This window comes from Scyliorhinus torazame, chromosome 4 (genome assembly GCF_047496885.1).
Source record: "Scyliorhinus torazame isolate Kashiwa2021f chromosome 4, sScyTor2.1, whole genome shotgun sequence".
Classification (NCBI taxonomy): Eukaryota; Metazoa; Chordata; class Chondrichthyes; order Carcharhiniformes; family Scyliorhinidae; genus Scyliorhinus; species Scyliorhinus torazame.
In genome coordinates, this window is record NC_092710.1 from 159,435,437 (window position 1) to 159,462,614 (window position 27,178).

At 42.9% G+C, this 27,178-nt stretch overlaps 1 protein-coding gene across 1 annotated transcript in view; it reads right to left on the reverse strand.

The window, feature by feature from the left end:
• Positions 1–27,178, reverse strand: part of nbas (NBAS subunit of NRZ tethering complex) — a 381,349-nt gene that overhangs the window by 319,893 nt on the left and 34,278 nt on the right. The window contains exons 13-20 of the mRNA XM_072498805.1: positions 19,987–20,050; positions 19,377–19,570; positions 14,484–14,741; positions 9,248–9,373; positions 8,515–8,666; positions 6,754–6,891; positions 1,402–1,480; positions 1,016–1,120 (exon numbers count right to left, since the gene is read on the reverse strand). Of these exons, the coding sequence (XP_072354906.1) occupies positions 1,016–1,120; positions 1,402–1,480; positions 6,754–6,891; positions 8,515–8,666; positions 9,248–9,373; positions 14,484–14,741; positions 19,377–19,570; positions 19,987–20,050 (1,116 nt within the window). The remainder of the gene's footprint in view (positions 1–1,015; positions 1,121–1,401; positions 1,481–6,753; positions 6,892–8,514; positions 8,667–9,247; positions 9,374–14,483; positions 14,742–19,376; positions 19,571–19,986; positions 20,051–27,178) is intronic.

The following is a 27,178-nucleotide window of genomic DNA, read 5'->3' on the forward strand; positions in this document are numbered from 1 at the left end:
TGCGCGGCAGTAGCGATTCTGGCCCCCACAGGGGGCCAGCACGACGCTGGAACGATTCACGCCACTCCAGCCTTACTTCCTGGCGCGCACTGGGGGCGGCGCCAACCCATGCGGCGCAGTGGCGATGCGCCAACCCGCGCATGCGCGGTGGCCTTACTGAACGCTCCGGCCCCGACGCAGTGGTTCTGGGGCCGGACTCACAACAAAGTAGGGACGGAGCCCCCCCCCCCGCCCACAGGCCGCCCGGCGACCCTTCGCGCAGAGTTCCCGCCGGCAGCGACCAGATGTGGACGGCGCCGGCGGGACTCTGCTTTATCCGCGCGGTCACTCGGCCCATCCGGTCGGGAGAATCGACGGCCCCGCCTCGTACAGCGGCCCGCGACCAGCGCCGCGCCAAACATACCGGCGCAAATGCCGCCGATTCTCCGCACCTCAGAGAATCGTGCGCCGGCGTCGGGGCAGAGCGGCGGGGTTGCGGCGATTCTCCAGCCCGGCGCGGAGCTGGGAGAATCGTGCCCGAGAAGATCAAAGTCAATGGGCACAATTAAGCAACCCCGTTGTGCCGGTGAATCGCACGTGCGTCTCGACTTGCTCCGCCGGGTTCGATCTGGATCACTCTTTAAATACCCGGACACCTGATACACCCAAGGAAGGGGCCTCAAAGGGAGTGAGGGGGGAAAAGGATCCGTGCTGCCGTACAAAATGGCTGAACCTCGCCAACAGGAAATCCCTTTCAGTGCGGCCTCGATGGGGAGACACTCCCCGAGGCCAAAAATCGGCAGTGATGTGGGATTACAGAGTGTTTCTTGACACTGCAGCCGCTGAGAAACACCCCGCTAAACGACTTTATCTTGAGTCTGCTGAGTCACGTTAAATGTCTTTAGCCCCTGCTGCAAGCACCACATAAATAAAAGATATTGTTGTTGACTTTTACCATGGACACAAATAAGATCAAATTTATTTCCTTGAACATAATAAATGTTAGGTGATGATTGTTTTCAGAAGTGCACCTTACCCTTGCATATGTTCTTGCTGATAGTACAATGTTCTGACTTCTAAATTTTTTGAAGAACTCCGAATCATATCCTCGTTCAGCAGCATGAGGCCCTCCAAGAATTTCCTACAAAAAAAATGAAGGCAATTGTACTTATGTAGTAGGTTAAAGGCACTACAACACTGAAGTTGGGTCCACTTTTAGATTAATTTATCACTTTGAAATGCCAGTGCCCAAGCAATGAAGTCAACCCAATAATGAGCCACAATGAACTATGCATAATTAAACATTTGTTAAAACTCTCTCATAGAAGCCTGGTATATTTTTAAAAATCTTTTTGTATTCTCAAATAAGAGAGATCTACATTATCAAGGTAAATCATGAAGAAAGTTAATAGAATTTCATACCTCATATGTTGCAAGGCGATTTAGGTAGATTAACAGTTTCAACCTACAGCGACAAAGCTCCTTCTGTTCTAATGTCAGCCTGTGAAAATGAAACAGAATGCACTAAATGTTCAAAAATTAAAATTACTTTTCTGTGCACTTTACCTTTGCTATGTACGGTTAGGGAAAATTAACATTTTAAGTGTGATGAATGTAGGAAATGTTGATACTGCATTGTGTATCTGCTGCATACACAACATTAAAATCATTTAGGTTAAGGTGTCCATCTGCTAAAGCTGTGATTAGGGGGTGATGTCACTCATGGGAGGGTTTGGGTTGTACTTTTAGTTTTGTTTACAGCACTGCCCTGTGTCTGTTGTTTTTAATTTCATTTATAGAATTCTGCTCTGGTTTGATGTGTTTCTCAGGCTAACTTCTGAAAGCTTCTCATTCAAGGCCTTACTTCGTGCATACATTCATAAGCCACAGAGTGGCAGTATTAATAAGTGGAATTTGCTTCATTGAAAGTTTAGAAGTAGATGGGAATGTAAACTCAAAAAACTTTTTTTTTGTAAGAACTGTTTAACTGTTAATTAAAAGCTGTTTTTACTTGGATGTTAATGAGGATAATCCTGTGTTAATAGTTTGTTTCAATATAAAAGATCCCGAGTCGTCAGTGGAATCACTCCTGGAGCGAAGTATCTTTTCCTCACAGTTTACAAATCGAAAAATTGTGGGGGTCTCTTCCAGTTTCCGAATATAAATTGGGGGTCTGGTCCACTTACCATAACAAAAGAGAAATCCAAACCAATTAACTAATAAAACAACACCACAAGATTTGATGTCTTAAAAAAAAAAACAGACTTTCATGTGTATAAAAGAATTAAACAAACACTGTTAACTTAACAACTGTAAACTTTATGTTATTCAGCACTGGAATTTCTGACAGTGCGATTTTGTTTTAAACCAGTCACTTTTAAGCGTTCAGATAATGCACTTTTTTAATAATAGCAGTAGATTGTGAACTTGCAGACGTTGTTCTTCGGTAACACATGGAAATTATTGAATTACTGAGCCAATTTTGGTTATTGTGGCTGAACAAGGATATAGGGCTCAGGACAAAGCAGCTCGATATTTTTTCTTTAAACCAGACTGATGGTCATGGTACCATTCGTCATGTCAGCTTAGTCTTTAGTTGTGACGGTTGCACTGTAATGCCCCATTGTTCTTCCTCTGCTATCCAATAACATGCTCGGACTTTCCTTGTAGTAAATGTTTTGGGTGGCACGGTAGTACAGTGGTTAGTACTGTGGCTTCACAGTGCCAGGGGTTCGATTCCCAGCTTGGTCACTGCCTGTGCAGAGTCTCAACGTTCGCCCTGTATCCGCATGGGTTTCCTCCGGGTGCTCCGGTTTCCTCCCACAAGCCCCGAAAGATGTGCTGTTAGGTAATTTGGACATTCTGAATTCTCCCTTTGTGTACCCGAGCAGACGCCGGAATGTGGCAACTTGAGGATTTTCACAGTAACTTCATTGCATTGTTAATGTAAGCCCACTTGTGACACTAATAAAGATTATTGTTATTATTACTGCCCAGCTGCTTCTCTGCCCCCCTGAACACCTCAAAGACAGAGCATCACCTTGTCACATGTATTAGGATCCCGGGCCAGATCCCAACGGTGACTAGGATACTGGACAGAAACCCCAATGTTTTATTTTAATTTTGTAAGACTGTGAGGAAAAGATATCTCGCTTCAGAAGTGATTTCATGTAAAATAGGGATATGTGCATTAAAACAAGCATTACTACCACAGTATTAAAATATCATTAACATCACACAATAAAAACAGCTTCCAATTATCCCTTAAACAATGCTAATCAATAGTGACACAATAACCCGTAACTGCTATCTTTATTCCCACTCAAACAACAAAACCATCTCAGCTCTCAATACACTTTCAAATAGTTAGCACTCAGGAATACCTACTGTGCAGAGATGTCTGGATACTCTATTTTTAGATGTTGTAAGAACTAGATCTGAAGCTTGCCAGAACCATGCAGAAACTCTGCCCGTATTTTAGAAGCTGCTTCTCACCTTGTTTCAGCTCACCTTCCGGCCACGCTGCTAATCCGTCTACAGGCATATTCTTAACTGAACTGCAATGAGGGCAGATGCTTGACTTTTGCTCACATCCCAATCTAAACTCAACTGAACTGCTTTTCTACAAAATGTCTGGTACTTTAGCTCCTCCAATTACATTATTTTACCAATCTGAAATACAATGGGATCTAATTAACTACTCCACAGGGAACCCCCTTAATCCAAAAAATCCATTATCCCAAGCTTTTTACGATGCTTTAATTGCACCTCTGGTTCCCAAAACCTTTCAAATTAGGATTCTATAAAAACACTACTGGGCGGCATGTGACGCAGTGGTTAGCACTGGGACTGCGGCGTTGAGAACCCGGGTTCGAATCCCATTCCTGGGTCACTGTCCATGTGGAGTTTGCATTCTCCCCGTGTCTGCCCAGATCTGGGGCTGCCACCCAGCGCTCTGCGAACATCTGGCTGCCATCAGCAACATCCCCCCGCCACCCGAGATGGAAGTGCCAGCTGTCAGCCTATCCAAACATTCACTCCACGTATCCTAATAAAATCACTCAGATTTCTTTCAATAGTCACAGAGAGATAAATGTTGATTCCAGATCTGTCGTTACTTACGTTTGCTCTGTAAGGAACATGTACATATTTTGCACTGAAAGCTGGAACAAACATTTTCCCCAATTTCTGTTCGCTCACGAAATTCAAACTGAGATTAAGCCTCAACTGCATTCTGTGCGGCGAATTATGAAATTACCTTTTTTCCTGCTTACACTGCAGGCCTAACGGACTGTAATTTCCTTTGGCTAACTTCTCTCAGTGATCTGCAAACTGCACACTGCAAGTCCAAGCTGCAACTGAAAACACTTCCTCAGCAAACACCCAGACAAATTTAAGACAAAGAATCTCTCCAATTTATACACATTCCCATGATGACGCGGCATGCTCTGTGATGTCCTCAATCAGACCATGAGGTTGAATATATTTCATTTAAAATTCCTTCTTTAATCTGAAGAAATAAAGGACCTTACAGCCCATTAGGGTATCCCAAATGCTTGTAAACTAATTTAACTCCAAATCCCAAAACAAAAACATCTCTCTGGTCTATCCTTATTGCAAGGATTACAGATATCATGCCTCCAGTTCTTTAGCTAAGGAAACTTACTTGCTGTTTTTTGAATTTGCCCTTGAAGTTGTTGACCCTTTAAGTCAACATGACCCCGACCGTTTAACTGTAACAAACTGAAAGCTTGTTTGAATTGCAGTCGCTCCAAGGCTGCTCATTAGTTTCATAGCCAGATACATTCATTTATCTACATTTAACCTTTAACTTAACATTTAACTTGCAACGTAAACCTATATTCCTAAAATGCAAAGCACATAACCCAAGAAATAGCTATTTCCAAAATTTTGTGTTATGATAGTACTTTCCTTTCCCCTTAAAAAATTATAATGCCTGGTCATGAACAGGGGTTTGTATATTTTCATATATTTGGAGTTTATTTTAGTTGGTAAACAATAAAGAGCGAGATGAAATATAGAAGTTAAAAAATTCAGCAATCATTTGTAAGCTGTCACAAAACTATAAAATTGCAGGTGAAAGAGTGAAGGGGGCAATGAAGCAAGTACATTTAAAAATAATTATAGTCATCGATGTTCAAAGAAATAATTATAGCCTTTGATGTTCCAAGGGACTTGGATATGTTCGTATAAGGAATGCAGATTTTTACCATGCAGGTAAACCAAGCAATCAGGACGGAAAATGACATGTTGGTCTTTACTGCAAGGTTATTGAAGTGCAAAAACAACAGGTCATGCTACAATTGTACAGGGTCTTGGTCAGACAACATTGGAATACTGTGTGCAGTTTTGGTCTCCATATTTAAGGAAGGAGATACATGCATTGGAGGCAATACAGCCAATTTCAATAAATTGGTCCTTGGTACAAGGGGGACTTTCCTCTAATGAGAGGCTGAGTAAATTGGGCCACTTTCTCTGGAATTCAGAAGAATGAAAGACGAACTCAGTGAAATATACAAGATTATGAAGCACTTGATAGAGTTGATGCTGATTGTTTCCACGAGTCAGGGAATCCAACCATTCACACACTCCGGGTAAGAGGGGGGTGCAATCATTTAGGACGAAGCGGAGGAGAACTTACTTCATTTTACAGAGTGTGAATCTTTGGACTTCTCTAATCCAGGGGGGTTTGGATGCTCCATCAGTGAACACATTTAAGGCTGGAAAAGGCAGATTTTTTTGTCTCTCAGTGAATCAAGGAGCGCACAGGAAAGTAGAGTTGAAGCCCATGCTCATATTGTAAGGCTTGACAGGCTATATGGTCTACTCTTATTTCTTGTGTGAACAAAATCAAAACAGTCATTTCACCATAAAAATTGGAAGAATGCAAAATGAGGTTTGGCTGAGAGCTCAGACATCCGTTAAGAGTGCTGAAACAGCTGCGGCCCAGTGAAAACATTACTTGATTGACAGCTCTGGAACCCTGGTCTCTCTCAATTTCACAATGTTTACACAAGGTTAAGAGGTATCATGGCTTGCAGTTTTCTGCCATTAAGACTTCAAACGGTTTGGATGATTGATACTTTTATTGGGCTGTAGAAGTAAATTTTAAGAATGAATTACATTTTTAACGTCCTATTGTCAATTGAGGGTAGGACAGTTGAGGAACAATGGCGGATGTTCAGGGAGACAGGGTTCATGGGTTCTATATAGAGCGCATAGTGGATGAATGATACGGAAGTCCCATAGCTTGGCATGAAGGATATAGAAGGCCATGGGACTGGGTGGGTGGGGGAGGGCATTGCTTGGCATGGAGGGTATGAGAAGTCATGGGACATGAGGTGCATGGAAGTGTGTTTTGGGGGGGGGGGGGTAGAAGGGCTGGAGGGCTTTAATTTTTTTCTTATCATAATTGAGCCAAAGTCCTAGATCATCGAGGAGGGCCTTTTTAACAGCCCGCCTTCGCACCCAACAGCCTCTGTAGCTACCTCCAAACGCTTTCTAGAGGTGGTAGGCCCAACTTCAGTTGGCACCCCCCACCCAGAATGAAAATCCCTCTGCGGTGGGCACTTTCCCCCGAGTTGGGGCTGCCAAGCCAGGAAGTTTCGTGACTCCTGCTACCAGCCTTGAAGATGAAAGTCAAGCCCAAGGTGACAAATGATGGCATCTGGTATGCAAATGTACCCATAACATTTTAGAAACACAATGGCTCGGCTTATAACTGAGTGCTGTGAAGTAACTATTATTACTCACATGGAAAAATCTACCAGTTGGAGCAGCTCCTGCCTCCTTGCTGCCTCTTTTTCTTTTCTCCTCTGCATCTCTTCAACTGGTGACACATAGCCCTCATAGGGGATTTCATCAATGTCCACATCTCCAGGTAAAATGAATCTGTTAAAAATGCAAGTGAATAATTGTCTAAAGAACTGTACGCTGCTTAAAATTGTAATACAGGTGATCTCTTGCTTTGGTAATAAACTGCAACAATTTTACAAGGTAAAAGATTAATGTGCTTGTTCAATAGGGGGTTTTATTACATTGTGCAAAATTATTGCCCCAGTAGCCTACATTTTACGGAGGTTGCAGTAAACTTCAGTAGATTTTGTAGGTGTTGTAAAGATAGGTGACATTTTCAATCACCATAAAATTCAAATAATTAGTGAACTTTTGAAACATTATGCCTCTGAATTTTAAATTATCTTTATGCTGCTTTGTGCAAAGCAACATATTTGTTTTGTTCAAAATACTTTCAGTAAAAGTTTAAGATAAATTAAAGCAAATCAGGGATACGTAAAATGCAATAATAAAATGAAATAACAAAATAGAAACTGCAGTTCTGATGAAAGCTCACAGCTGAAATGTTAACACTGTTATAGGGTTGATAAGTAGTCTTGCCGTTAAGGAAGGAGTGATCACAGAAAGCTAAAATTTTGATTTCAGATTGAGATTGAGCGAGAGAAAACAGAGTACCACACTAGAGTTTTAGCGTTGGGCAGATGTAATTATACAACCCTGAGGAAAGAGTTGGCCCAAGTAGATTGCCCACAAATAATTGAGGGTAGGACAGTTGAGGAACAATGGCAGATGTTCAGGGAGATATTAAATACCTCTCAATTAAAGACTATTCCTGAGGGGAAGAGGAATTGTAAAAGGAAGAAAAATGTTTCATGGCTAAACGAGGTGTATAAAATATTAAAAGGGATTGATAAAGTAAACATAGACAAAACGCTCCCCCTTGTAGGGCAATCTAGAACGAGAGGTCACAGATATAGGTTGAGAGGCGGTAGATTTAGAACTGAAATGAGAAGGAACTAGTTCTCGTAGAGGGTGGTGAATTTGTGGAACTTGCTGCCCCATAGTGCGGTGGAATCGAAGTCATTAAATGATTTCAAGGAGGAGATAGATGTATTTATGATAAACACCAGGCTAAAGGGATATGGGGAACAGGTAGGGAGGTGGATTTGAGACCAGGAAGAGATCAGCCATGATCTGATTGAATGGCGGAGTCGACTAGAGGGGCTGAATTGCCTACTTCTGCGCCTAATTCCAATGTTCCTCCACAGGTGTTGCCTGACCTGCTCAGTGTTTCCAGCACTGTCTGTTTTATTTCAAACTTCCAGCATCCAAAGTATTGTGTTTTATATAAAGTACAATAAATCTAAATTTATTGTCCCAGCAAAACAAAATATGGAAAAAAAAGGAAAAGAGTAAATAGTTCTCAATCGTCTGAAACCAGTAGGGGTATCTGGTTGACAGGCCTTCCTCAATTTTCACTGTGGAAATAATTGCACCTAGATCGCTAACTTACAACCCACATCAAAAGCAAACTAAAGGAATAGGCATGTTTTCCATGCTGTTCCTGGGAAATTAAAAAAAATAATTAATGGCTGTTGAGAACATATGAATAGTAATATCCCTACTGGAAAACATAACATAACTAGCACTGCTGCACAATATATTGTGGGAGCTTGGTGGGGGGGGTGGGGGGGACATTTCTTAAAATGGATGCCATACCTGCCTCCATCTTCTCTCTTGCCTATTGATATAAGTGCCTCCAGGTCAGTTCCTTTCAATCCATATTGAAGCAGTTCTCGAGCCGCATCAACATTTTCAGGCACTCTTTCCACACATTCATGCAACACCCATGAACGCTTCCTAATTTTACTCTGGAAAGACAAGTGCAAACAACTTAAATAAATATCAGATGCATTAACTAATTCCATAAAGAGGGGCGAGAACCAAAAAAACGAGAAACTAAACAATCTGAGAACATCCAATGATAAACACAAGAAAAACAATTCAGATGTGGAAGGAAGAGAACAAAAGATTTGAGGTTTAATTAGTGTCTATTCCTACATGGAATTTAAGAAAGAGGGGCAAGTACCTAAAGTAGTGGTTTATAAATATGGATTCCTCTTCATTAGAAGACAAGAAAGATTGAAGTAGGGGATTTAGGCAGAGCTCTTTCATGCAAAGGCTAATTATCATATGCAGTAAGTTATAAGATAATACCATTGAATCTAAATGGTTTGCTTCAAGATATATTTCAGGACAAAAAAAAAAAAGAGTACCCTGAATAAATTGAAAAGATAGGTCTGAGAAGCAAAACAGGGCAAGTTTACGAAGCAAAATAGTCCAGCCTTGTGTTAAAATTCCGTAAACAAAATGGATTCAATCTAAAAGCAGCTTGCAGCACTGGGATTGCCACCAATCTATTGCTAACAATTTAAGTCTATGTATAACACACCAGGTAGTCCTGAATAGAAGCTATATTGACAGATGATTTTCTCCATTGTCTTTGATACACGAGGTCACTGTCAAGGTCATAGGCTTGTGCAAGAGCCAATGCTTCACCATATTCTTCATTATCAATCTGAAAAAGATGGTTGAACAAAAAAATTTCAAATACTTCCAACATATATCCACACATTACAAGGTAAGAAACTTGAAACAATAAAACCATTCACACCTGCCCATTCATTTCTTTCTGTCCTAATTTACAAAATTGATACATTTTGAAGCACATTATCTTTTTTCAACTTATTTTATGAAAATTATGTTCTGTTTATTTGAAAGCCTCAATTAAAGTCACTAATTCAGATGACTTTTCTTTAAGTAAACAATAATACAACAGTTTGCTTACAACTTACTGTACTACGGAGTATTAAATTGTGAGTTTGTGCCAATGATTCACTCCACCACCATGGGGAAGCAACAAAAAAGGACCAGATGATACTACTATACGAGAGCAAAACGTGCAAGTTCTCGCCAGACTATTTACATTCTTAGCAGCTAGTTGAAGTACAACACAAGTGAATGCCTGGAGGAAGATCACAGATGTTATATGAGACAAGTGTTATGAGAAATGGGTAAAAATAATCGTCAGAGAAAATCGAGAATTATGCTACAAAAATATGTTATTTTAAAGAAACTTGAATCTTCATGGCTAAGGGAAAGGACAGTATTGAGGGAAATAGAAAATTAATTTGTATTTGTGGAATGCAAAGTAAGAACTGGATAAAAGCAAATTACTGCGGATGCTGGAATCTAAAACGAAAGAGAAAATGCTGGAAAATGTCAGGTCTGGCAGCATCTGTAGGGAGAGAAAAGAGTTAATGTTTCGAGTCCAATGACTCTTTGTCAAAGCTTTGTCTGGATGCTGCCAGACCTGCTGAGATTTTCCAGCATTTTCTCTTTTGTCGCAAAGTACGAACTTTCAGGTAAGGAAGGAGATGGGCAGGTAGTCCCTTGGCAAAGTTTTAACACTACTTTGGAAGAGTACACACAAACCCATTCCTAACTGGGAACAGTTGTACACCTACAAATTTACATAGGGTGCTCAAATTTGAACTTTCTTCAAGGCACAGGGATAGACAAATGTGCAGCCAATAATATCCCTCACTAAATTGAATAACATTTATTTACATTATATTGAAAAATTATATACACCCATATGTACATATAATTAGTACATGTCATTTAATTTCATTCTTAACAGATCACCTACAGTAGACTGCAGATTAAATACAATCCTTGGTTTACAATCCCTGTGAACGTGTATTAAAATGACTGAACTTCTTCACAATAATCTGTCAACTTCACATATCAAATAACAAATCATCCAGTTGTCTCAGGAGGACTGCAGGTTAATGGGTTCCAAAACTGCAATAAAAACCGATTCTGAAAGAATCAAACAGATGCAATTCAGAAAAATTAAATGGGGATAATATATTTGGGATTCACTATGGACTTCAGTAAAAGGATGTACATAGACTTTGGAGTGACATACGTCTCAGTAACTTAAATTCCTTCATGCATTGAGCAGCAAAATCTCGCATACGGGTCTTAATATAAGTTCTAGTTATGAAACGTTCCTTGATTCGAAGGGCTCTTGATTAGATGCTACGACTCTCCAAATCTATGGATGAGGAAACTTACAAAATAAAATGGGCAATGTTATTTCTCCATATCAATCATTATTACTAATCTTGCTACACTGTGTTGATATGAAACAGATGGAATTACTATCTTTATGTCATATAAGCAATAATGGATTTGTGACGAGGCTATCAGAATTTTAAGCCTCAGAAAACGATTGCAAGGGCAGCACGGTGGCTCAGTGGTTGGCACTGCTGCATCACGGCGCCGAGGTCCCAGGTTCGATCCTGGCCCCAGGTCACTGTCCGTGTGAAGTTTGCACATTTTCCCCATGCCTGTGTGGGTCTCACCCCCACAACCCAAAAGATGTGCAGGGTAGGTGAAATGGCCATGCTAAATTGTCCCTGAATTGGAAAAAAAAGAATCGGATCCTCTAAATTTATTTTAAAAAGAAATTGATTGCAAAATGGGTGATGATTTAGCCCTGAAGGGCAGTCAGGTTGGAAATTCCTATGGGTAATGAGTCTGAGGATGTTTGCTGCCAATTTCAAATGCAGTCTAACGTCAATTTTGATTTAAATTCAATGTGAAAGATGCAGATACCAAGGCAAATGGCATGTTAGCCTCTATTTGGAGTACAAGAATAAAAAGTCTTTCTACAATTGTGCAAGACATTGATGGAACCACATCTGGCCTGGATTCTCCCAAAATGAGACTATGTCCCCACTCCAGCGCAAAAACAGTGGAGTTTTACTCCAGAAATTCCTGGAAAAAGTTACACAAATTCAATGCCCTGCAGGGTGCTAGCAGGGACCTGGAGTGAATCTCGCAGCTTTTGCTGCGCATACGGGCCCCTCCCACTTCCGATTTGGAGCCCGCGCATGCGCACGGCGGCGGCCTCCAGTGGCTGCGCCATGCTCCATGGCAGACTCAGACCGCGGAGCTGGACCCTCCAAATAGTACCCCCGATCAGCCGCTCGCACGACCTGCCCAACGCCCCCCCCCCCCCCCCTCCCAAAATTAGCGTGGTGCCGTGTAAGGCCTCCCTGGTCTCCGTTCCCCCTGCCCCCAACCAGGCATTCTGACTGTCAATAGATGGTTAGTTCCACGCCGTCGGGAACTTGGCCGGACGGAAGCGGAGGATTGCTGGGTGGGCCTCTGGCAATGGTCCCTTGGTGGCGCGGCGTACGCCACGGTCACGCCGATTTTCGGGGCCCGGAGAATCGTCGAACCGGCGCCGGGCCCAATTACGGCGTGAAAGTGGATTCTCCACATGGGCCTGCGCATAATCCAGCCCCTGGAATACTAGGTATAGTTTAGGTCTCCATTTCTAAGGAAGGATTGACTTACATTGGAGGTGTTAAATAAAGATTCATTAGATGGGCAGCACTGAAGCACAGTGGTTAGCATTGTTGCTTCATAGCATCAGAGACCCGTGTTCGATTCCCGGCTTGGGTCACTGTGCGAAGTCTCAACATTCTCCCCGTGTCTGCGTGGGTTTCCTCCAGGTACTCCGATTTCCTCCCACAGTCCAAAGACGTGCTGTTAGGTGAATTGGGCATTCTGAATTCACCCTCCGTGTACCCAAACAGGCACCAGAGTGTGGTGACTTGGGGATTTTCACAGTAACTTCATTGCAGTGTTAATGTAAGCCTACTTGTGACACGAATAAAGATTATTATATAAAATTATCATTATTAGATTGGTCCCTGGGATGAGAAGATGGTTCTATGATGAAAGGCTGAGTAAATAGGGCCTATATTTTCTGGAGTTCAGAAGAATGAGGGACAATCTCATTGAAACATACACAATTCTGAAGGGGCTTGATAGGATAGATGCCAAGAGATTGTTTCTGCTGGCTGGGGAACCTAAAATGTGGGCATAGCTTCAGGATAAGGGGGTTGATTATTTAGGATTGGAGTGAGGAGAAACTCTCTCACTCAAATATGTGTATCTTCACTGTGAATCTTTGGAATTCTCTAACCCAGAGGGGTGTGGATGCTCCATCGTTTTGTAGATTTTTGGTTTCTCTGGGGATCAAGTGATATGGGGAGCAGGCGGGAAAGTGGAGTTGAACTCCGAGATCAGCCATGATCGTATTGAACGGTGGAGCAGGCTCAATAAGCCATATAGTCTACTCTTGCTCCTATTTGTGAAAACTCCACAATATCTGACCAACACAACTTACAACATCGCTACGTTTTATAAAGTAACTTGGCTACCTTCCTTTTCCAGTTGTGGCAGAAGGCTTGCCCAAAAATCTTAACTGCAACAAATTGCAGTCCTTGGTGTATTAAGTGTTGCGTCTTTTCATTATGCTACCTTCATGGTTGAAAAGCAGACTTACTGAAAGAGACTAACCCTGTCTGTTTGCTGTTGAACAACATAAAAACATCTGCTATAGATAAAGAAGGCATGAAAAATGTAATATCTTAAATGAAAGCCATGCTTATTTTATTCGTGAATTCAAAAGGAGCTTTCACATTGGGTAACAATTTGTTTGTTCCAGCAACAAGAAAGTATGTGATAGTCTACCTAGGTATTGTGATTAGGCACACACACCTCTGGCAGGGTGCTCACGAAGACAACTATCATAGACAAAATCCAGAGTTTCCAATCACTGATATTGAGGATTTTGTTATCCTATGATGTGGTAAGCCTGAAGCAATCAATCACAAAATATACAAATTCAACTTTAAATTATCGGACTTTTCCAGGCGAACCTTTGAGATTTTTAGTGCAGTAAAAAGTTATTTTGCATATTATAAGCAGCAGTAGCTGTGCCGTGCAGACGCCACACAGACAGTGACTCAAGTCGGGAATCGAACCTGGGACCCTGGAGTTGTGATGCATCTGTGTGCATCTCCCATTCTAAGTGTGGACACATTGTAAATGTGGGCATAGGAATTTAGAATGGAAAAAAATGAATGACAAACAAATTACTGGATGCGCATATACAATTAATACATTCACTCATTCATTCATTAGTTCATAGTCTAGGCTAAGGTCTGAGATGAAGTTTAACATAGTCGAGAAATTGATCTGTTCAGCAAATGGACTACACGAACATTGGATTCTTTCAACTCCTACTTTTCTACCACCACCAAATTATTGCTGAAAAAAGAGACATCTCTGATTTTTCATCTTGCATTCATCTGGACACTTCGCAAAAGCACCAATAAAGGGAGGACAACAATTTCTATTGTATGAAAAGAGAATGTTGATTGGTTGACAAGTGGACTCTGATTGGTAGAGGCTTTGCCATGGAAAATGCACCAGTTGATGGTAATTAACAGGCTCGTGCATTTTCCATGGCAAAGCCTCTACCAGAGTCCACTTGCCAGCCAATCAGCGTTCTCTTCGCACAGAGTAGAGATTGCTGTTTTCCCCTTGTACTGATATTCTTGCAAAGTGCCCCATTGAGTGCTAGACGAAAAGCTTTGACATTTAATTTTTTTTCAGCAAAATACAAGCCCTGAATTACCAAACAAATACAACCTCATCATGAGACACACAATAGTACAATAAGGCAAAATGATTTCCTCATGGGCTTGTTTTCAGTGCTAAGCATAAGAAAAGCATCTGAGGTCCAAATATATACTGACCTTTCTTTGATAGAGCTCCTCTGGAGTTGTAGACCTCAAACTTACTAGCCTGTAGGTTTTAGCGATAGTTCGTGGTCGCTTTCGAGGGGGAGCAAAGCGCTCCATTTCTGTCAAGTAATACAAGCCCTGCTTCACGTAACTGAAGTATCGAGCTTTGGCAGAGGATTCCTCATCCGAATCAGAATCCTCCTCACCTTCATCGTCATCGAATGAATTAGTTTCTAAACGATGTCTCTTATAAGCTACCTTTACTTCACACTAAGAAAAAAAGTAAAGAAAAATGCAGCATTATTTTTACAGATTCAAATAATCACCTTTATGAAGACAATTTCCTGAACATTATTAATTAGATCATTTGAGTTCAGGTTTGAGGTACGACAACAAAGTTGAACTGCACGTTTTGCTAAAGAGCACCAAGTTTTGTTAACCTATCTCGGAGATTTGAAAAAAAGGTGACATTATGAATTATAATTAATTAAAACCACAGCTTTGGGTGGCAAACCTGATTGAAATTTCTAGTTCCTTTTAGTAAAATCGACTCAAAGATGAAGAAGAAAAGAATTGCTAACTTATGCAAGAAGGGGCCAAGGAGCAGAGAACATCCAGTAAAAGAAGATTTCATGCACGCAGAAAGGGAATCTCAGATTGTGGAGCAGTTCCAGAAACAAGGGGCGAAATTCTCCGACCCCCCACCGGGTCGGAGAATCGCCGGAGGCTGGCGTGAATCCCGCCCCTGCCGGTTGCCGAAGTCTCCGGCACCGGATATTCGGCGGGGGCAGGAATCGCGCCGCGCCGGTTGGCGGCCCCCCCCGCTCGATTCTCCGGCCCGGATAGGCCGAAGTCCCGTGCTAAAATGGCTGTCCCGCCGGCGTAAATTAAATCACCTACCTTACCGGCGGGACAAGGCGGCGCAGGCGGGCTCCGGGATCCTGGGGGGGCCGCGGGGCGATCTGGCCCCGGGGGGTGCCCCCACGGTGGCCTGGCCCGCGATCGGGGCCCACCGATCCGCGGGCGGGCCTGTGCCGTGGGGGCACTCTTTCCCTTCCGCCTCCGCCACGGTCTCCACCATGGCGGAGGCGGAAGAGACTCCCTCCACTGCGCATGCGCGGGAATGCTGTCAGCGGCCGCTAACACTCCCACGCATGCGCCGCCCGGAGATGTAATTTCCGCGCCAACTGGCGGGGCGGAAATTCGTCCGCCGCCATCCTAGCCCCTCAATGTTGGGACTCGGCCCCCAAAGATGCGGAGCATTCCGCACCTTTGGGGCGGCGCGATGCCCGTCTGATTTGCGCCGTTTTGGGCGCCAGTCGGCGGACATCGCGCCGTTTCCGGAGAATTTTGCCCAAGATTCTGATCCTTTATAAATATTAAATAGTCGGTATGGAGTCACTGTCCGGTGAGGTAGGAGAATCTGTCCCATTCAACACAAAAAATTTTACATAGTACACAAAATTGTCAACATTTGTTGAGTAGTTGGTATTTTCTCCGTAAAAGTTGAATGTCAGAAACAGCGACTTGCATTTCTATAGCACTTTACTGCAGAATAAAATCCTCCGATGGCTTTACATTAGTGGGAGAAGGGAATGGATACCAAGATAGTAAAAGCTTCCACAAATATATAAAAGGGGAAGAGTAGCAAAAGTAAGCATTGGTCCCATGGAGGGTGAGACTGGAGAATTAATACTGGGAAGCAAGGAAATGGCAGAGACTTTGTACATGTATGTTGCATCTGTCTTGGTAGAAGGCAGAAAAAGCATCCCAAGAATGGTAAAAAAAAAGTAAGGAGAAAAGGGAGGAAGGAATTTAAAATAATTACGATTTCAAGAGAAAAGGCACTTGGAAAACCAGTGGAATTAAAACGTTGATGCCCTGCAACCTGGGATTTTAAAGGAAGTGGCTGCAAAGATGGTGAATGTATTGGTCGTAATCTTCCACAATTTCCTAGATTCTGGAAGGTCCCAGCAGATTGGGAAACTGTAAATATAGCACCATTATTCAAGAAAGGAGAAACCGAAAGCAGGAAATGACAGGCCAGTTTAGTCTAACATCTTTCATTGGGAAAATGCTAGAATGAGGTAGTTGTGGGGCATTTACAAAATCTTAATACATCAGGCAGAGTCAACATGTTGTGACAGAGAAATCATGTTTGCCAAATTTAGAGTTCTTTGAGGATGTAGCAAGCAGGGTGGCTAAAAGTTTCCAAAAGACATTTGATAAGATATCACAAAAAGACACAAGAGCTTAATGATGTTTATGATGATACATTAGCATGGACAGGGGATTGATTAAATAACAGAAAGAGAATTGGGATAAATGGGTAATTTTCAGGTTGTCAAACTGAGATCATTGCATGGCCTCCACTATTTACAATCTTTATTAATGACTTGGATGAAAGGACAGACTGTATTGTAGCCAAATTTGCTGACAACAATAACAAAGATAGGTGGGAAAGAGCCTACGAAGGGATATAGATAGGTTTAGCTAATGGGCAAAAGATTGGCAGGTGGAGGGTAATTGTGGGAAAATATGGGATTGTCCACTTTGGCAGGAACAATAGAAAAGCAGAATGTTATTTAAAGGACAGAGATGACAGAATGTCGTGGTACAGAGGGATCTGGGTACCCCTGTAAATGAATGGGCGGCACGGTAGTACAGTGGTTAGCACCGCTGCCTCACAGCTCCAGGGACCCAGGTTCAATTCTGACCTCAGGTGACTATGTGGAGTTTGCACTTTCTCCCCGTGTCTGCGTGGGTTTTCTCCAGGTGCTCCGGATTCCTCCCACAGACCAAAGGTGTGCAGGTTAGGTGGATTTGCCCCTTAGTGCTGACAAAAGTTAGGTGGGGTTACAGGGATAGGGTGGAGGCATGGGTTGAAATTGCGTGCTCTTTCAAGGGTCAGTGCAGACTCGATGGGCTGAATAGCCTCCTTCTGCAATGTAACTTCTATGATTCTAATTACAAAAGGTTGGCATGCAGATACAGCAAGTAATCAGGAAGGCAAATCGAGTCATGGTGCTTATTACAAGATGGATGAAGTATTAAAGTAGGGAAGTCTTGTGACAACTGTACAGAGCACTGGTGAGACCATATCTAGAGCATTTTGACAGTTTTGGTCTCCATACTTAAGGAGGGATATATGTGTATCAGAAGCAGTTCACAGAAGGTTCAGTAAGCTAATGCCTAGGATGAAGGGGTTGCCTGAGGAGGAAACATTGAGCCTAAATAATTGGGCTCAAAAGAATGAGCAATGTTATCATCAACAAGTGGATAGCACTGTGCCTGCACCGTGCCAGGGTCCCAGGTACAATTCCCCGCTGGGTCACTGTCTGTGCGGAGCCTGCACGTTCTCCCCGTATCTGCGTGGGTTTCCTCCGGGTGCTCCGGTTTCCGTCCAGTCCGAAGACGTGCAGGTTAGGTGGATTGGCTATGCTAAATTGCCTTTAGTGTCCAAAAAGGTTAGGAGAGGTTATTGGGTTGCGGAGATCAGGTGGAAGTGAGGGCTTAAGTGGTGTGGTGCAGACACGATGGGCCAAATGGCCTCCTTCTGCACTGTATGTTCTATGTTCTATGTAAAACATACAAGATTCTGAGGGGCTTGACAGGGTATATGCTGAGAGGAGGTTTCCCCTCGTGGGGGAATCTAGAACTAAGGGGTACAGTTTAAAACAAAGGGACCCCCATTTAAGACAAAGTCGAGGAGAAATTTCCTCTCTGAGGTCATTAGTCTTTGCTATTCTCTTCCAGAGAGCAATAGAGGCAGAATCATTGAATGTATTCAAGGGGAAGTTAGACAGGTTTTTGATCTACAATGGAGTTAAGGGTTCTGAAGGACAGGCAGGAAAGAGGAGTTAAGTCCACGATCAAGTCAGCCATGATTTTACTGAATGACAAGAACAAGCCTGAAGGGCCTAATGGCTTACGCCTGCTCCTATTTCTTATGATCTATGTAAACAATTAACAGAGGTGGGCAAATTACTTATCAAACAGATAGATTATCAGGAGACATTTTACTGAGGGAAAGGAACAATAGTGGAGTTTAGCAAGTGGGAGGGGGTGAAGGGGATCCAGAGAGCACAGCCAAGACATCAGTAATGGTGGAACATCATTGCTGATAAGGTCAGACTCAGACGACCAAAGGGCATGCATGACCTGAAGACATCAAGGAAGGAGGATAATTATAAGTTGCAAAGGAGTTTGCAAATGAGAACAAATATCAAAGACAAATACCATTGAAGGTATTGGTGATTGCAAGTCAGTGGCGGTCAGCAAGATTTTAATACCAACAAATGGAAAAGAACTATTGAGAGGAACGAAGAATGATCAGCAGTGACATGCGATGAAGGGATCTGAATCAACACCAAGGGATTTGCAGCAATGGGGCAAAGTGGATAATTCAGGATATAATTAAATGTTCAGCCAGCTAAGTATGTTAGATGGACAGGATCAATGAAGCTTTTCCCACCTTTGACATTTTCAGTCTTTTGAAATTCAAGAAGGCAATTTATCACCACTTTCTCAAGGGCAATTAAGGATGGGCAATAAATCCTGGCCTGGCCAGTGACGTCAACGTCCTGTAAATATCATTTTTTAATGGGCTTTGCTGATCTTTTCCATTGCTGTAAAAATGGAAGTTGGAGAAAGGAAGACTGAATCATTGTGAGAGTATGTTATTATCTTCACATCAAGGAGCACTAACTCTAATTATTTTTTGTTGCTCTGTGCATATGCTTGAGTAAGATAGAGTGGGAAAATTAGATGTGTTGAAAATATACAACACCACAAATACATGAAAATGCTATCAAAGTTAAAACAGCAACACAAATTAATAATTGCAAACCTATAATTTTCAGCGAGAATGGGCATTTAATCTAGCACAAATTTCATATTCAATACCTCTAAACTCATAAAACTTCCATCATGAGCAGCGCTGACTTCGGGTGAAGGCTCAAACCATTCACAAGACTGTCCAAGCAGGTTTTTCAATGTCCTCACAGATGATACAGTTAAAGCACCAGAACAACGAGCCAGAATGACTGCATTGTCAGCCCACCAGTTTACATCACAGAGGGGATAAAATGATGATTTGTCTAAAGGACAAGAGATTATATAAAATTATGTTCCAAGATTATTCAACAAAGAAACAATGTAACCCAGTCAGACAAGATCAAACATATTTTAAATATCTGTACAAGCATGGGAAATTTAATATTGAAAATGTGCAGTATTTTGCCTTTTATTTTTTTAATATTTGGTCACTACTGCACTCTTTTATTGGAAGTCTCTTTCATCTTGCTGCACAAACTCTTTCAAATTACACACATTGATTAAACAAAGAAGTTGCGCATGAATTTTCTGTTGTTTGAATATAGCATGTTGAAAATATAATTTTAAGCAGCAAGAGCAGCACTTAAAAGCACTTTCCCAGAATCTGATTAATAAAAGCAAAAAAAAGTCCCTTCAAAAATCAGAGAGAAGCTACTCCATTATTCAGGACATTTCATACCTTTTATTTTCTTCCTTTTCTCGACTGATTTCACCCAGTCAGGATTAATGGCATCATATCCATCCTGAAAAAAAACATGCACATTTGTATATTCCGAACATAAATGTTCAGACATGCAAAGATCAACCAGCTTTATACGGGGAACAACAGGAAAAGGAGACTAAACCTTAGGAGAAAATTATAATTTTGTCTCGTAATAAATCCAAAAGCATGCTATTTAATAACGCTCATGCTTAAACTGAGAATGGAATTATTTCTTGGATAACATGAAGTGGTCGGAAATAATTGCATTAATTATTGCTGGAAGTAAGGACACCAGTTTCCAATGAAGGTTTAACTGACATACAAGGGATCAGTAGACCCTATATATTGCATAATTACCAAAACATAAAAGATAGACAAGGTATTTAATATCAAGTATTCCTGAACGCAAATAGATGTTTGCGCGCTGAAAAATAATTGGGAGTTTGTAAGTTTACAGGAATCAATTAAATATTTTCAGAAGCTGCTCATTGGGATGACAAGCTACATTTTTTTTCTATTGAAGACAACGGTAGAGATAGTTTGCATAAATTAGTTATATGAGTTCTACAGACTCTGACTTAAGTGCCACAAAGCCAATATATCACCAATTAAAAGAAACTGCAAGTTTGGAAATGTATTTTTCAGTTAAAATAGATTTTAAACTAAAAAGGGCTTTGTTCTTCATAATTATAATTATAATCTTTATTAGTGTCACAAGTAGGCTTACATTAACACTGCAATGAAGTTATTGTGAAACTCCCCTAGTTGCCACACTCCGGCACCTGTTCGGGTACACCGAGGTAGAATTCAGAATGTTATATTCACCGAACAAGCACTTGGGACTTGTGGGAGGAAACCGGAAGGCCCGGAGGAAATCCAGGCAAACACAGGGAGAACGTGTAGACTCCACGTAGACAGTGACCCAAGCCGGGAATCGAACCTGGGTTCCTGGCACTGTGAAGCAACAGTGCTAACCACTGTGCTACCGTGCCGCCCACATAGGGGCTGATATGTATTGCCATCATCTTCTAGGTTTGCATCACATAACCCGATTCTGTTATCTGACATTAGAACTCTTCCAGTTGACATTTTTCCCCAAATGGTACCTTTTCCCAATGCATTAAAAATTTACAGATCCGTTCAACTGCAAAACACATATTCAGGAAACCCAAACTGTGACATGTCAAATAAAGTAACACAACCGAGCCCTAATTTGTTAGAGGAAAGAAACCACCACATTGTCAGGCATAAGTTACACTGTATGCCAGTTATCTGTACTATAGCTGATCTGTTAGACACTGTAATGGCTACTGAATTTCCAGAGTTAGAGGTCAAATGTATTCAAAATATTCAACGTAAATTTAGCAATAATTGCTGTGGCAGATGAAGCCGGGAATTATTATTACTTCCCATCTCAACTACAACCATTGCCCATCAATATAACACATCCCTTTAACCAGCTGATGATCACTGAATGGGTACAGAAGGAACCAGAGGGTCAGTGACCAAAGGAATAGCGGAGACAGCCAGAAAATAGAGAAAGATTAACTGCTACAGTGCCTGCCTTCAAAGTTAGGATGTGAAGAAGACATGGCTGCCATCAAGGGAACTAGTAAGGTTACTCAAGTGCATTCTAGGAGTACAAGAAAGAACTTGTTGAAATGAATGAAGCAATACAAATTTATATTATTAAAATCAGTATGCAATATCCTCTGTAAACACTTTCTATGGACTTGTCAATGTTAATTGCATCTACAGTCCTTTGCATTTGTAATTGTACAGAAATATATAAATTTACAACACAATCAGCCTTTTAGCTCATCCAGGTGTGGTCAGTGTTCATATGAACAAATAATCCATTCAACTTTATTGATCCTACTGTTATTGGAAGGTTTCTTCATCTGTTGCTTTCACTCACGGAGTTAATAACAAGAAAAGACTTGCATTTATATAAAGTGCTTTTCACAACCATTGGATGTCTCAAAGTGCTTTAGACCCAAAGTACTACTTTTAAACTTGGTCACTATTGTAACACACCGTTATTTATGGAGCACCGCTTCCCACCTCTGCCAGTCTGAGTAACTGCTGTTAGGAAAACAAAGGTAGTTTCAAGGGATTTATATTTGTATTGGTAAACATCAGAAATAAGGTATAGTTTAAAGTGTGTTTAATTTCATGTTTCTGTGCCTGGAAAAGTAAAACTAGAGTTAGATTCATACTGGACAATGGTGTTCAGTCTGTGTGGGGATTGGTTAAGTTCCAACTGTGTTCTATTGTGCTTGGAGAGGGCTACAGCGTGAAGAATAAATAAAAGGCATAAGCATGTGGGTGTTGTTTAGCAACTCGAGCCTTATAAGGTAGATTCATGTTTTAATTTAGCTAATTTAATTGGAGTTGGAGATATGTAGTCAGAAAGAAGGTAGCTCTCTCAGCTCTGCTAGTAGTTGGTTTAGAAGGCTAGAGAGGGAACATCTCTCTCAGGTTTGCTAGAAGAAAAGCGATACCGTGGAGTAATAGTTACGAAAACAAGTACAGAGATTTGAAGAGCAGCTGGAAGAGAAGTGTCGAAGAAAGTCTGTAGTTAAGTGAGCAGAGGCCAAGATATTGTTCAGAAGAATTTGTTGAAGAATAAACAGTGTTCTGAAGAGACAATTGCAGTATCCAGATATAAAGTGGGATACAGCCTTCAAAGTTATATCAAACGTCTGATGGCATTTTAATACAGTCTGGGAATCGAGACTTAAAGCAATTGTGAGAAGTTTGCACAGCAGCGAAGACAAATAAATCGTAAACTGGATTTGACGTTAAAAGTGAAGCGGAAACGGCGTTTGAAAGCGTTATTTGGAAAGCGTGGTCTGGATTTTGGACTGCAAACTGCTTAGGGAAATCATACTTATAGGAGAAGATTTCAAGTGTGTTATTGAAAACTCTCACGTGACAATCAGCTTGGAGGGGAGCGGCTGGGGGAATTCTGAGAAGACATCCACAAACATTCATTTGCAGTTCAGAATGGAGAATATGTCACATTAACTTATTATATAATAATAATCGCTTATTGTCACAAGTAGGCTTCAATGAAGATACTGTGAAAAGCCCCTAGTCGCCACATTCCGGCACCTGTTCGGGGAGACCAGTACTGAAATTAAACCCACGCTGCTGCCATTGTTCTGCATTACGAGTCAGCTGTTTAGTCCACTGTGCTAAACCAGCCCCTGTAGGCCGTGAGGTTCAGAGTGGAGACAATCTGTCCACAGTCATCTTGTTTGCTTAAAAAGGGACTGCGATAATACAACGATTGTAACCTATATTAATTCTAAAACCTGTGTGTAATTGTTAAAATAAAGGGCTTAAAAGGGTATTTGGATGCATTCCCCTCCAGTTTGATTATTTTGTCAATTATCTCCCCAACTGTCCTTACATTTCATTGATTTCTTCTAATGTCATTCCCAATATTTCAGTGTCCCTGTAAATATTGTGGCAAATAATGATTTAATACATCTGCCATTTCACAATTATTACCTGTGAGTTTATTATATGTACTTCTTCAAAGCCTTATCCCTATTCTGATTTTTCTTGTGTCATTTATACGTCTGCAGAATATGTTACTATTTCAATTCCTTGATAATTTAATTTTGTGGTGGTTCTTTGCCACTTTGTTCTTAAGATTACTTTCCTAACCTTTCTGTATTGACAATGATCGTTACTTATATAATCTTATTCACCCATTGTATCTTAGTTATACAGTGAGAATCACATTCACTAAAAGAAAATTAATACTTTCTGCTGTAGCATCACCCACCTCCTCCCTGTCCCTGAGTAATCCTTGTCAATCACTGAACTTTCCTCTTTGTTTCTTTCGCAAATTCTTTTCATCCATTTTTAACAATTATCCTACACCCTTTTAAATAGGCACTTCAATGTGACAACCTGGTCATTTCAGAACCGACAATGACTGCATAATACTCACAAGCCAGTAAATAAGTAGGTTATCAGTTGTAGTTCTGCTATCGCTCGCTCTCTGAGGGCTGCATTGCATTATATTTTCTCCCTCTCTATACTATGGCGGGATTTACCGACCGCCCCGCTGGGTGTTTTTCAGCGGGGGGAAGCGGACCGCCAGCGATAGTCAACAGGATTTCCCGTTGACAGCACCCCTCATCGCCGAGAAACCAGTGCGCCGGCGTGGAACTAGAATTTCCCGCCAGCGTGAAGAGCCGATAAATCCCACCCTATATCTATTTTTTCTGGTTCAATCACTTTGTCCGTGCACTATACTACCTCTAGATTCCCTTTTCTTCCCTGAACCTGTGCTCCCTCTCTTATACTGTGAGTCTTATACCTCCTCACCTAGCCTGAACCTGTGTCCCCTGAGCTTCCTTCTTTTTCTTGTTTTTAATAAATTTAGTGTACCCAATTCATTTTTTCCTATTAAGGGGCAATTTAGCGTGGCCAATCCAGCATCCTGCATATCTTTGGGTTGTGGGGGCGAAACCCATGCAAACACGGGGAGAATGTGCAAACTCCACACGGACAGTGGCCCAGTCAGGATCGAACCTGGGACCTCGGCGCCATGAGGCAGCAATGCTAACCTCTGTGCCACCGTGCTGCCCACTTCCTTCTTTTTCTGCCTCATGCTTCACTCTGATGTCCACTGCATCATGTCACAGCACTTTGTGCCATTTCAAACATGTGACCTTGTCATCAACTGCTCATTTACACACTAACCATGTGATCGTCATTGTAACATATTCCACCGGACACAGTCGCATATTTCTAGTTAGATTCCTCTTATCATCCTCTCCTTTATGCGCCATGTATGTACATGGCACATACATTTTAGTTTTAATTTGACATATTTTCTTCATTCATCCATCATGTGTTAGGCGAATTTGTTATTGCTTTTTTGAAGAGGTATAAATCTTAGACACTAGATCATGCTTTAAAATGTTTTGTGATGATCTGCTTCGTCAGTATATTTTCTAGCTTATTTCCCCTAGTTCCATTCTTATGCCCTTAATATCAGTTTCTTTAACCCCAATTTATTACATTGTGACAATGATTTCCTGCATGTTCTCCTACAATTACTTGGTGCTTGGATGTGGCGACTCTGGCGACCTACTGCTCCCAGACCTGGGGCGAAATTCTCCCCCAACGGCGGGATGTCCGCCGACTGGCGCCAAAGCCGGCGCCAATCAGACGGGCATCGCGCCGGCCCAAAGGTGCGGAAGGCTCCGCATCTTTGGCGGCCTAGCCCCAACATTGAGGGGCTAGGCCGACGCCGGAGGGATTTCCGCCCCGCCAGCTGGCGGAAATGGCGTTTGTTTCCCCGCCAGCTGGCGCGGAAATGCGGCGCATGCACGGGAGCGTCAGCGGCCGCTGTCAGTTTCCCAGCGCATGCGCGGGAGCGTCAGCGGCCGCTGTCAGTTTCCCGCGCATGCGCAGTGGGGAGAGTCTCTTCCGCCTCCGCCATGGTGGAGGCCGTGGCGGAGGCGGAAGGGAAAGAGTGCCCCCACGGCACAGGCCCGCCCGCGGATCGGTGGGCCCCGATCGCGGGCCAGGCCACCGTGGGGGCACCCCCCGGGGTCAGATCGCCCCGCGCCCCCCCCCCCCCAGGACCCCGGAGCCCGCCCACGCCGCCTGGTCCCGCCGGTAAATACCAGGTTTGATTTACGCCGGCGGGACAGGCAATTCCTGGGCGGGACTTCGGCCCATCCGGGCCGGAGAATCCAGCGGGGGGTCCTGCCAACCGGCGCGGCCGGATTCCCGCCCCCGCCCAATCTCCGGTACCGGAGACTTCGGCGGGGGCGGGGGCGGGATTCACGGCGGCCAACGGCCATTCTCCGACCCGGCGGGGGGTCGGAGAATGACGCCCCTGGAATACCAGACCGTGAAGTGCCGCCCATATTATCTTCCACGTGAGTTCACTTCAGCCATTATCACAGCGGTCTACATCCCACCCCAGGCAGTAGTGAGGAAGGCGCTGGACGAACTATACACAGTAATAAACAACTACGAAATAGAACACCCGGAGGCCTTGTTCATCGTGGCCGGAGACTTCAACAAGGCCAACCTCAAGAGTGTACTGCCAAAATTCCACCAGCACATCTCCTGTCCCACCCGGGGCGACAACACTCTTGACCACTGCTACTCAAAAATCAAGGGCGCCTACCGTTCCATCCCCCGACCGCACTTTGGGAAATCAGACCATAAGACGGTGCTCCTTCTCCCGGCATACAAGCAGAAACTCAAGCGGGAGAATCCAGCTAAGAAGGTTGTGCAGTGCTGATCCGAGGAGTCAGAAGAGCTCTTACGTGACTGCTTAGAGACAGTGGACTGGTCCATATTTAAGAACTCAGTGACCAACTTAAATGAGTATGCCACCACCGTCACAGACTTCATCAGCAAATGTGTGGACGACTGCGTGCCAAAGAAAGCAGTACACGTGCATTCCCCAACCGGAAACCATGGCTCAATCGCGAGATTGACTCCCTACTGAAGGACAGATCTGAGGCGTTCAAGGCAGACGACCCTGACCTATAAGAAATCCAGTTACGACCTCCGCAAAGCCATCCGAGATGCTGAGAGAGAATATCAAACCAAGCTAGAGTCACAGACAGACTCGCGGCGGTTGTGGCAAGGACTAAACAACATAACGGGCTACAAAGCGAAGCCGAACAGTATCTCTGGCAGCAGCGCACCCCTCCCCGATGAACTCAATGCATTCTATGCTCGGTTCGAGCAGGTAACCAACAATCCGCTGGCGAGTGCCCCAGCAGCCCATAATTCACCCATACCCACCATCACAGCTTCCGAAATCAGATTGGCCTTCCTGAAAGTGAACCCTCGGAAGGCGATGGGCCCAGACGAGATCCCTGGTCGTGCACTCAGAGCCTGCGCGGACCAGCTGGCAGAGGTATTCACGGACATCTTTAACCTGTCCCTACTCCACTCCGAGGTCCCCACCTGCTTCAAGAAGACCACCATCATACCGGTACCAAAGAAGAACCAGGCAACGTGCCTCAATGACTACCGACCAGTGGCCCTGACTTCAGTCGTAATGAAGTGCAGTGCTTCGAGAGGTTGATCATGAAGCGCATCCCCTCCATACTCCCAGAGCGCCTTGATCCACTGCAATTCGCATACCGCTGCAACCGGTCCACATCAGACA